The 12,739-nt window shown below is 44.0% G+C and overlaps 1 protein-coding gene across 3 annotated transcripts in view; it reads right to left on the minus strand.

The window, feature by feature from the left end:
• The window catches only part of rptor (regulatory associated protein of MTOR, complex 1), a 190,617-nt gene that overhangs the window by 69,398 nt on the left and 108,480 nt on the right, over window positions 1–12,739 (minus strand). For all 3 annotated transcript variants that reach the window (XM_084163751.1, XM_084163749.1, XM_084163750.1), the window contains exons 9-11: window positions 5,406–5,506; window positions 4,488–4,632; window positions 900–975 (exon numbers count right to left, since the gene is read on the minus strand). In XM_084163751.1, the coding sequence (XP_084019877.1) occupies window positions 900–975; window positions 4,488–4,632; window positions 5,406–5,506 (322 nt within the window). The remainder of the gene's footprint in view (window positions 1–899; window positions 976–4,487; window positions 4,633–5,405; window positions 5,507–12,739) is intronic.

Below are 12,739 nucleotides of genomic sequence, written 5' to 3' on the forward strand. Positions count from 1 at the left end.
TTACCATGGTAAATAGAATGAAAGTGAAAGAAGAACAAAGTGTGTAGTCAAGACTAGTCAACCCGAAGTGACAGACAGCCATCCATCAGCTAGTGGGGTTATTTATCAGTGAGGTGTCAAACACACAGACATATCATCCACAGCATCCCCAGTCCACCTGGTTGTGCTGCTGCTCCAGTTTCCACTTTTCTGCCTGCGGCTATGGAACCCTGACCTGTTCACCAGACGTGCTACCTTGTCCCAGACCTGCTGTTTTCAACTCTCTCTCTCTACCGCACCTGCTATTTCAACCTCTAAATGGCCGGCTATGAAAAGCCAAGTGACATTTACTCCTGATGTACTGACCTGTTGCAACCTCTACAACCACTGTGATTATTATTTGACCCTGCTGGTCATCTATGAACGTTTGAACATCTTGGAGAAAAATCTGGCCTTAATGGCCATGTACTGTTATAATCTCCACCCGGGAACACAGCCAGAAGGGGACTGGCCACCACTCAGAGCCTGGTTCTTCTCTAGGTTTCTTCCTAGGTTTCTGCCTTTCTAGGGAGTTTTTCCCAGCCACAGTGCTTCTATATATGCATTGCTTGCTGTTTGGGGTTTTAGGCTGGGTTTCTGTATAGCATTTTGTGACATCTGCTGATGTAAAAAGGGCTTTATAAATAAAAATGTGATTGACACAGGGCAATTTATCTTAACGCCTCAGGGGTATTCAAATGAAGGGAAAAAAGTATTGTGTATGAAAACAATTTGCAGTGTGGCCCTGCTGGACCTTGGTGAAGACTGAATTTGGACACCGGGCAAAATGATTTTGAGACCCCTGACATAGACAAACACATGCCATGACTAACTCAAAGTTAAGAGGAACCCGCACTGATAAATGGAGAAAAACCACTTACCCTGAAGGCGGTGCCCTCCTCAATGATGGTGGGCAGCTGAGAGAGACAGATGTCCACAGCCAGGTCCCACGCCTGCCTGTAGAGGAACGATGCATACACACACACACGTTAGACATCAACAACCCAAATGTCCAACACACACACGGTCCTGGAGAGGGCAGCATTGAGGTTTTGATCCATTCCAAACCCTCAGTGTTCTCCCTGGTTATCATGTTTAATTCATACTGTTACATAAATATCAACCCCCCTTTACTGCTGCACTCTCTCACACCAACCCCCCTTCCCCTCTCTCCCCTAACCACCAACCCCCCTTCCCCTCTCTCCCCTAACCACCAACCCCCCTTCCCCTCTCTCCCCTAACCACCAACCCCCCTTCCTCCCTATTTGCTCTGAGGCAGCACTTGGGGTTTCTCCTCTGGTTAGAAAGTGCATGCAGGAATTGAGCATTTGGTCGACAAATGCAACAATACGCAATGTTACAGATTTGTTACAGTCATTGAACACAACTCTAAGAACACTGCCTTTGCCTCTTCCATTCAGGTAATAGTAGAATCCAAGATAATAGACTAGAATACAATTCTCTATGGAGAAAGATATTTCTGTAGTCAAAGGATCCGAAATGCTAGTTATAATCCATGTAGAATACAACTCATCACATCATTCACATAACATAGTGTGTTCAATATTCATATCAGGTATACATATCTGTAATCCCAGTGCATAAATATATCAAACATCTGGAATCAGTCGAGACAAGTAGACAAACATTTGTTCGGCGAAAAAGCAAACGTCTCTTGTTGTTGTTAGTATCGGTTTGGAACGTGAGTGAAAGGTGACATGAAACGTGATTGGGATTTGATAGGAGTGAGGGGTGTGTGATGGCCGCAGGTAGCCTGCCGGTTAAGAGCGTTGGGCCAGTAACCGTAAGGTCACTGGTTCGAATCCCTGAGCCAACTAGGTGAAAAATCTGTCGATGTGCCATTGAGCAAGGCACTTAACCCTAATTGCTCCTGTAAGTACCTCTGGATAAGAGTGTCTGCTAAATTACTAAAATGTAAAATGGTTGTCGAGGAGCATGGCGGGTTAGGAGTGTGTGAAGTTAATAAGGAGTAAAGGGTGAGAAGTTAATGAGGAGTAAAGTGTGTGAAGTTAATAAGGAGTAAAGTTTGTGTAGTTAATAAGGAGTAAAGGGTGTGTGAAGTTAATAAGGAGTAAAGTGTGTGAAGTTAATCAGGAGTAAAGTGTGTGTAGTTAATAAGGAGTAAAGGGTGTGTAGTTAATAAGGAGTAAAGTGTGTGTAGTTAATAAGGAGTAAAGTGTGTGTAGTTAATAAGGAGTAAAGTGTGTGAAGTTAATAAGGAGTAAAGGGTGTGTGAAGTTAATAAGGAGTAAAGGGTGTGTGAAGTTAATCGGGAGTAAAGTGTGTGTAGTTAATCGGGAGTAAAGTGTGTAGTTAATAAGGAGTAAAGTGTGTGTAGTTAATAAGGAGTAAAGTGTGTAGTTAATATGGAGTAAAGTGTGTAGTTAATAAGGAGTAAAGTGTGTAGTTAATAAGGAGTAAAGTGTGTAGTTAATAAGGAGTAAAGTGTGTGTAGTTAATAAGGAGTAAAGGGTGTGAAGTTAATAAGGAGTAAAGTGTGTAGTTAATAAGGAGTAAAGTGTGTAGTTAATAAGGAGTAAAGTGTGTAGTTAATAAGGAGTAAAGTCTGTGTAGTTAATAAGGAGTAACGTGTGTGTAGTTAATAAGGAGTAAAGTGTGTAGTTAATAAGGAGTAAAGTGTGTGTAGTTAATAAGGAGTAAAGTGTGTAGTTAATCAGGATTAAAGTGTGTAGTTAATAAGGAGTAAAGGGTGTGAAGTTAATAAGGAGTAAAGTGTGTGTAGTTAATAAGGAGTAAAGGGTGTAGAGTTAATAAGGAGTAAAGGGTGTGAATATAATAAGGAGTAAAGGGTGTGTGAAGTGGGAACAAGGGATGAGTGAGAGAGAGGGGGGAGTATATTAAAGGTCAACAGTCAAAATCATGTTTTTCATGAAATTGGATGGTATTTGGATGAAACCAGGTCAAAGTATGAAAAATGACATTTGCTACTACACTGATAAAGTTTGATCATAAAGTTACTGGTCCCCTCCCCGTGTCAAACACTTGGATTCAGGAGGCGGGATTATTAAGAGGATAGGGTCATCTGTGTCTGGTGTTAGCTAGTTCCTGGCTAGCTAGGTCTTCAGCCAGCATGGAACAAAAGTCGTTAAACTCTGACACAGTTGTCAAGTCAACACATCTGTCATTGCTGCTGTGAACCGCATCACAAGAGCGATGCCTAACGGGAGAAGTATAAAACATTTTTGACATCATTGATGCAATTTCAATATTGTTTGAGCTGCTTTGTGTACCACTAAATTAGCTTGAGATGATTTTACTGCAACACTGCATCCAAGTTGCTTGACATAGGCGTTTCAAAGAGCTGCCAGTCAAGGCGAGCTCATGAATATAAGCTCCCCGCCCACTAAGCCTGTCTTTTCAAACTTCCTGGTAGTTAGCCATGAGATAAAAATAAAAAAAACGCACATTTTGAGCATTTCTATCCAAAACAAATATTATGGGTAATATTTTAGTCACTCAAAAGGCTATTTTACATGGGAATCAGAATGACTTAGGACCTTTAAGAACGTGTGTATGAGAGAATCTCTATCTAGTTGCTGACTCTGCTATAGCTGCTACCTGCAGCAGAGTTTGGTGCAGCCATAGCGCCATACACCCCTACCACACACACACACACACAGTCACGCACACACACACACAGTCGCGCACACACACACACAGTCGCGCACACACACAGTCGCGCACACACACAGTCGCGCACACCTGTCCCCAGCCAATTTATATTCCAATAATGGCCCACTAATATTAAAGACACAACAACAGCATTTTAATAACACTTGCTGGTTGTGTCTGGCCACTATCATCAATCAACATATTTCCACAAACCCTCTCTATTTCTCTCTGCCTCCACACTTTTGATGTATTTGTCTCCCTTTGTGTCTCTTACCCTTTCCCCTGCAGACTTTCTATTAGTCTCTCTCTTCCACGCTTCCTTCTGCTCCTTTGTTCTCACTTCAACTCTACTTCCTTCCTTCCTTACTGCCATCTAGATACCTCAACACTTCCTATCAGTCTCTCTCTCTCTTCCACTATTTCTTACCATCCCTTGTTCTCCTTTTACCTGTCCCTTCTTACTTCCCCTCCCTCCACATTCTCTCTCTCTGTACTTCCTTTCTTGCTGGCTGAAGCATCTCTTTTAGAGCTGTGATGGGGTGTAGCAACACAACGACAAAGTCACCCCAGATGATTCAATGCTATTTAATGTCTTCCCAAGAAGAGACAATGGAGGCAATAAGAGAGGAAAAGAGGCGATCGCTCACTCAAGAGACTTTCAGCAACAACACTATCCCCAACTAATGCTTTTAGTAACTGATGGTGGGAAAACACACAACAAAGGATTTTGCAGACAGGTTTCAACATGAATCTAATGAATGGACAGATAACCAACAGAGAGAGAAAGTGTAGGTGTGTGTGCATGCGTGTCTTACCACATGGCGTGCATGTATGTAGGTGGCAGGCGCGGACTGCTGACGGGGGTGCAGTTGTATGACCTCATTATCCTCTCGGCCAACAGGAAGTTGCGGAACAAACTGGCCACCAACAGGTCCTGACGAAAAAGCTTCTGGAACAGATCTAGAGAGAGAAAGAGAGAAAAAAAGGAAGAGAAGGATGGACAGGAGGGAATGGAAAGAGACAGGGGCAAGGGGGCATGGCCAATGGAAAATAACAGACAGCATCAAAGAAAGAGAGAGAGAAAGAGAGAGATGTAGGTGTGTATGTATTGTGTATTGAATGTGGACAGACAGGCAGGATGCAGTAGCAGTGCCAGATAGATCAAGGCAGGGGGCAGTAGTGACATTTTCAACTCTTATTATTAATTCATGTATTCTCTCATTTTGTTTAATGGGGCCAGGTTGCTCCAGTGTTAATCCCCAACTAATGATGATAATTGGTGTGTTTGTGTGCAGGCGCTTGTCTCTGTGTGAGAGGGAGTGAGTCTTTGTGTATGAGTGTTTTGATTATGGTGTGATTCGAGTGTGTGTTTACGCGCTTTTGTGTATGAGAGAGAGTGTGTGTGTGAGTATGTCTGTGTGAGGGTAGTATGTGAGTGTTTTGTGTGGTGGGGTGGGGTGTGTAGTGAGGTGTGTGTGTGGTGGATTAGGTGTGCCGTGCCTTCATTAAGGAGCTTCTCTGTGATGTAGGCTGATTATTGAACGCCAGTGCCGTAAGGCTTCTGGGGCTTATCAGCCCATCCCCACTGTTCTCTTCTCACATCACGACTCACATGAGTGTTTGTGTGTTTGTGAGAGAGAGAGATACTTTCTACTTGTCTGGGCAGCCCAGGTAGACACAGAGGTATGAGTGTGTGTGCATGCGCATATGTTCCCAAGCTCATGTGTGTGTACCTCTGGGCAGCACGTTCCAGGCGATCGTGTCAGTGATAGCAGTGAAGATCCAGTTGAGCTCTCCCAGTGGGGTGCGTCTGTCATTCAGTCTCCCAGGTATCCTACAAAACACCATAGGTTTGTCAGTAACATTAAGATACAGGTACCTGCCAAAATTAAGGAAACACCAACTTAAAGTGTGTTAATAGGGCGATGGGCCACCACGAGCCAGAACAGCTTCAATGCACCTTGGCATAGATTCTACAAGTGTCTTGAACTCTATTGGAGGGATGCGACCATAGATATAAAGCAGTGTTCTATATACATGGGTGCAACACGATTCTTCCGCTAGAAAATCATTTGGTGTTTTGTTGTTGGTGGTGGAAAATGCTGTCTCAGGCTTCACTCCAGAATCTCCCATAAGTGTTCAATTGGGTTGAGATCTGGTGACAGACGGCCATGGCATTTGGTTTACATCGTTTTCATGCTCATCAAAACATTCAGTGACCACTCGTGCCCTGTGGATGGGGGCATTGTCATCCTATGGGGCCATAGCCATGTTAGCCACACCTGTGTCAGGAAGTCAGGAACCACACCTGTGTGGAAGCACCTGCTTTCAATATACTTAGTATCCCTCATTTACTCAAGCGTTTCCATTATTTTGACAGTTACCTGTATATTCCATATAAAATACACTGATATTCAATCAATCAATCAATTTTATTTTATATAGCCCTTCGTACATCAGCTAATATCTCGAAGTGCTGTACAGAAACCCAGCCTAAAACCCCAAACAGCTAGTAATGCAGGTGTAGAAGCACGGTGGCTAGGAAAAACTCCCTAGAAAGGCCAAAACCTAGGAAGAAACCTAGAGAGGAACCAGGCTATGAGGGGTGGCCAGTCCTCTTCTGGCTGTGCCGGGTGGAGATTATAACAGAACCATGTCAAGATGTTCAAAAATGTTCATAAGTGACAAGCATGGTCAAATAATAATCAGGAATAAATCTCAGTTGGCTTTTCATAGCCGATCATTAAGAGTTGAAAACAGCAGGTCTGGGACAGGTAGGGGTTCCATAACCGCAGGCAGAACAGTTGAAACTGGAATAGCAGCAAGGCCAGGCGGACTGGGGACAGCAAGGTGTCACCACGGCCGGTAGTCCCGACGTATGGTCCTAGGGCTCAGGTCTCTCAGTTGGCTTTTCATAGCCGATCATTAAGAGTTGAAAACAGCAGGTCTGGGACAGGTAGGGGTTTCGTAACCGCAGGCAGAACAGTTGAAACTGGAATAGCAGCAAGGCCAGGCGGACTGGGGACAGCAAGGTGTCAGCATGCCCGGTAGTCCTGACGTATGGTCCTAGGGCTCAGGTTCTCAGAGAGAAAGAGAGAACGAGAGAATTAGAGAGAGCATACTTAAATTCACACAGGACACTGGATAAGACAGGAGAAGTACTCCAGGTATAACCAACTAACCCCAGCCCCCCGACACATAAACTACTGCAGCATAAATACTGGAGGCTGAGGTTTGATATTGAGTTGAACCCCCACCCCCTTTTGCCCTCAGAATAGCCTCAATTTGTTGGGGCATGGACTCTACAGGGTGTCGAAAGTGTTTCACAGGGATGCTGGCCCATGTTGACTCCAATGCTTCCCACAGTTGTGTCTTGTTGGCTATATGTCCTTTGGGTGGTGGACCATTCTTGATACAGGAAACTGCTGAGCGTGAAAAACCCAGCAGTGTTGCAGTTCTTGACAAACCGGTGCACCTGGCACCTACAACCATACCCTGTTCAAAGGCACTTAAATAGTTTGTCTTGCCCATTCACTCTCTGAATGGCACATACACAACCCATGTCTCAATTGTCTCAAGGCTTAAAAATCCTTCTTTAACCTGTCTCCTCCCCTTCATCTACACTGATTGAAGTGGATTTAACAATTGACATCAATGAGGGATCATAGCTTTCACCTGGAATCACCTGGTCAGTCTGTCATGGAAGGAGCAGGTGTTCCTATTATTTTGTACACTCTGTGTATATCAGTGATCTATGATACATTCATTTCATCAGTCTAATTAACATATATAGCTATTCATTTCAGTGGCATCAGTACATAGTACACAGTACATAGTTGAGCACAGAAAACTTGGTAATCAACTATAATGACCATAATCCATTACGCGCCCGCTTAAACTTGTGTGGTCTGTGCGGAGCAAGACACGGAGACTGACGCCTTGATCAGACCGACAGCATCATTGCGATTTGCTACACCAGAAGTACATTAATTTCCAATGGAATGCTGCGTTTGGCTTGTAGCATTGTGTTGCAGAGGTAGTTGCAGTTCGTTCTGTGTCGTGCATATGTTGGATTTATCTAATGTATGCATCAAATTGTATGTGTAGACTTGACAGAAATAGTAGCAGAAGGTGAATGTTGAACTGTTGGTGTACACACATCCAATAAACATGTTGGGTTGAAATGAAAGAAATGTGACTGCTATGACGTTGACGGTCTGATCGAGGCGTGATCGAGGGGGATAGAAAGCAGTTGCTTCGCGAGCATGAAAATACATGATCTAAGAGATAGTTGGTATTCAGCAGTCATAAAAGTATGCCTTATTTACTTTGAAGAACTAGTAAAAAAAAATATTTTGCCAGACAGGATAGGCAGCAGCTTCATAGAGATGAGATGACTTTGAATGAAATAATAAAGTTATCAAATAAAACTAATATTTTATTAAAGTAATGTGAATAGATGGTTAATAAGTGATAAGCAGTAATGGGCAGTCACCAAGGGACTTATTAATAGTTGTATTGTGTGTTACAGCATTCAATAATGCATAGTGCATTTAATGTTTAAAAAAAAGAAAGAAATGGAAACTGAAAACCGTGATAACGTTTTATAATCGAACCGAAACGTCCTCAAAAAGCACTAATTGCAGGCCTCCCGAATGGCGCAGTGGTCCAAGGCACTGCATCGCAGTGCTTGAGGCATCACTACAGACCCGGGTTAGATCCCAGGCTCTGTCACAACCGGCCGTGACTCCCATAGAGCGGCGCACAATTGGCCCAGCGTCGTCCGGGTTAGGGGAGGGTTTGGCCGGGGGGGCTTTCCTTGGCTCATCGCGCTCTAACGACTCCTTGTGGCGGGCCTGGCGCCTGCTGGCTGACTTCGGTTGTTAGTTGAACGGTGTTTCCTCTGACACATTGGTGCGGCTGGCTTCCGGGTGAAATTGTAAAATACAAAAACAAATAATAATAAAAGCACTAATCGCTCAGCCTTACTACATAGAGAATAGGGTGCCATTTGGGACGCAGCCTCAGACATACGCAATCTTCATCTGAATCAAAGTCCTCCACAAAGTCCTAATAGGAACCCTCTCCTTCAGCACTAGCCTATCCTGTGTCTCGGATCACTCAGTATTCTGAACCTGAGATCGCCGTGGAAATGAGCGTGGGGATTGGATGTCCCAGACAGGAGCTGTATTCGTGGCGCCTGGCACCATGGTAATCAACACGGCGACAAAGGAAAATCACCTCAGCCCCTTTCCCAGCCTCTGAGCTCCCAGTCTTATAATGAGCAGTCAGTGAGGCTAGAAGTGGAGGGAGAGGAGGCTAAGGCTAACGGCTACTGGGGTTAACACTAGAACGGCCAAAGACACTTGATTTTGTAGATTTTGACTCTATCCAAGTTGACGAGCGGGAAACAAACAATGCCAGTCAAACGATGCCAGTAAGCCTGCACAGCCGGCCCAACAAAACGACACCTAAACTACACCCAAACTAAGAGTTAGCCTATAGTCAAGATTAAATTGACAATAATCTGATGAGTGACAATATTAGGTCTATCAGTTGTCAAACTGTACATGAAGATATTGGCGCATCTTGTAATTTACAGATGCAGAGAAAGGAGCATCACTTTATCATATCCCCCTTCAGAGTGACATGCAGGTAAACCATTTTGATTTCTATATAGTATCAGAAATACATTTTCTGCTGTTTCTATTACACTTACCTTTGTCAAATAACTCATAATTCAATTCTGTCGTCAATGGATGAATGGGCAATAGAAACCAGATAAAAACTGATAATAGTGCATGTGACTTCAATGAAGTGAATGATGATGAGGGTGAAGAGGGTGATTGAATTTGATTGATCTGAAATATGAGGGTGAAGGATGATTGAATTTAGAACAATAGTGTAATTTTGATGAAGAATTGTGGGCGGTCTAATTATTTTATGATGAAAGGCTGGAAATTGTATATAATTTCCCTTCAGAGACTCAAATTAGACACCGAGTACAACATACAGTGTGTAGTTCACAATGGCAAGCTGAACCAAACGAACGGACGCACTGACCGCATTACAAATGCTGCAGAATTTAGATGAGTCGGAGTCGGATGGAGGATCATATATTGAGCTTGAAATCGACGTTGCTGACGAAGAGACTTCATCGGATTCTGATGTTGACGTCGAGCTGCCGCCTCCGATGCCTGAGCCTCGCCGCAGAAAAACCAGAACAGAGCCAACTGAGACGGTGTTCCCAACTGCCACAGTGAGACAGGAGTCTGGGTAGGATTGCAGGGTTTGGGTAGAAAAGAGTGACGAGTTGTTGCAGCACATCAGAGATTGTACTGTTGCTCATGTACATAGAAAAGGAAATGTCTATGAATGAACTGTAAGCATTTATTGCACTCTTGTATGTCCGCGGGGCATATGGCGGAAAGAGCATGATGTGGAGTCATCTTGGTCTGATAGGTATGGGGTGCACATTTTCAGAGAGACCATGCCACGCAACTGCTTTGGCGAGATTATGCGACGCCTGCGGCAGGTGCAAACGAAACAAGGCCCATGAAAACTGTGTGCGGTGCAACCGATTTGTTTGTGGGGCTTGCTCACACAACGCCCCGAAGATGTGTGCTGACTGTGGACCCAAAGCATAAAGAGAAGACAGATTGATTCATGCGTAAAGGTACTCGTATAAGGGCACAATATAGCGTCCGATACAATCAACAAATTATTGTTTTTATATTTTGTTATTAATATATTTCCATTCATATTTATTTATGCAATTCATCCTTTACAATTGTTCATGCACTGGTGCTTCTGTTTAGGAATACAGCAAATAATTTAACCTGAGCACCTGGCTGGATATATTGTAATATTTTTCATTTCTACTTTGTCAAAAGAAGCTGTAACTGGACTTTTTTAAATCACTATAACTATGACTAACCAAATCTACAAATAAAGTTGCTCAAATGATTTACACTGTAATGTTTTTATTGTAAGGGAAACTAAAATAGGTTATCTGCCTACGTTTTTCTAGGACTTTGCAGAATTACACAAAACATATCCTTATTTAAACAAATAACTAGTTTTTTTTAAATGGATATATTTCCACAAATAGTTCTTCATGCAATTAATCCTTTATAATAGTTTATGCACTATTTATCAATCGTTGGTGCTTATGTTTGCTGCAATTTGAGGGTTGATATGCATCTGATCTGATCATTTGATGCACATAATAAAGGGGATGCCCGGCAATGTTCTCTAGCAGCTACTGATAGGCTGAAAGGCAGTTCTAGTGTTAAATGGTATCAGCTTTGACTCTAGAACAGGACAGTGTTGAGTCTAGAACTGGAGAGCAAGATGAAGCTGAAGGCTAGCAGGTCCTAGAATATAGCCAGCAGAGGCTACTTGTATATAGGAGCCACCACTCAGAACACAAGCATGACACAAGAAAAACCCTCATCTCCAACCAGAAGTTGGAGGAAATCTTAACCTCGGTATATAAGCTAATGCTCAGTTCAGCACCATTCCTTCTATTGCGATAAGTAAAGAAAAGCAGCACTCTCAAGGCTCCAATACAATACATTTAATAGATACCTCTACTGCTCCATGGGTATGGCCCTAGAGGCTTTCTGTCCCCTGTGGGAGTTGGATGGATGGGGGGGTTCCTCCCATGAGTGTATACCGCCCACTGCCCCCCACTCCCAAAGGCCCATTTACTCTGTTTCTCTGTGTGTGTCTGTCTGTGTCTCTGTGTGTGTGCGTGTCTGTCTGTGTCTCTGTGTGTGTGCGTGTCTGTCTGTGTCTCTGTGTGTGTGCGTGTCTGTCTGTGTCTCTGTGTGTGTGTCTGTCTGTCTGTGTCTCTGTGTGTGTGTCTGTCTGTCTGTGTCTCTGTGTGTGTGTCTGTCTGTCTGTGTCTCTGTGTGTGTGTGTCTGTCTTGTCTGTGTCTCTGTGTGTGTGTCTGTCTGTCTGTCTGTGTCTCTGTGTGTGTGTGTCTGTCTGTGTCTCTGTGTGTGTGTCTGTCTGTCTGTGTCTCTGTGTGTGTGTCTGTCTGTCTGTGTCTCTGTGTGTGTGTCTGTCTGTCTGTGTCTCTGTGTCTGTGTGTGTGTGTGTGTGTGTGTGTGGCGCGACAGGTAGCCTAGCATGTGGGGCGACAGGTAAACTAGCATGTGGGGCGACAGGTAGCCTAGCATGTGGGACGACAGGTAGCCTAGCTGTTAATAGCCTTGGCCCAGTAACCGTAAGGTTGCTGGTTCCAATCCCTGAGCCGACTACGTGAAAAAAACATTAGGTCGATGTGCCCTTGAGCAAGACACTTTAACCCTAATTGCGCCTGTAAATTGCTCTGGATAAGAGTGTCTGCTAAATGAACAAAAAGTAAAATGTAAAGCCATATAGTGTGTGGTCTAATGATGACTCCTGACAGCCCCAGTGTGTGTAGTGTAGATCAATAGAGGCCTGGCTGTGTTGATGGTGATGTGTTGACCGGGCCCCATGATGCTTTATGACCCCCTCAGTGGGGGAGAGGGGTACTAGGAGGAAGGGGGATACAGACTCACTGAGAGCAACAAATGGCTTCCCCCATCTCCCTGGGTATATCCTGAGATGCGCACACACACACACAGAGAGAGCACACACACATACTAAAGAAAGCCAGCAGAGGCTACTTGTATATAGGAGCCACCACTCAGAATACAAGCATGACACAAGAAAAACCCTCATCTCCAACCAGAAGTTGGAGGAAATCTTAACCTCGGTATATAAGCTAATGCTCAGTTCAGCACCATTCCTTCTATTGCGATAAGTAAAGAAAAGCAGCACTCTCAAGGCTCCAATACAATACATTTAATAGATACCTCTACTGCTCCATGGGTATGGCCCTAGAGGCTTTCTGTCCCCTGTGGGAGTTGGATGGATGGGGGGGTTCCTCCCATGAGTGTATACCGCCCACTGCCCCCCACTCCCAAAGGCCCATTTACTCTGTTTCTCTGTGTGTGTCTGTCTGTGTCTCTGTGTGTGTGCGTGTCTGTCTGTGTCTCTGTGTGTGTGCGTGTCTGTCTGTGTCTCTGTGTG

This window comes from Coregonus lavaretus (genome assembly GCF_964263955.1).
Source record: "Coregonus lavaretus genome assembly, chromosome: 6".
Lineage (NCBI taxonomy): Eukaryota > Metazoa > Chordata > Actinopteri > Salmoniformes > Salmonidae > Coregonus > Coregonus lavaretus.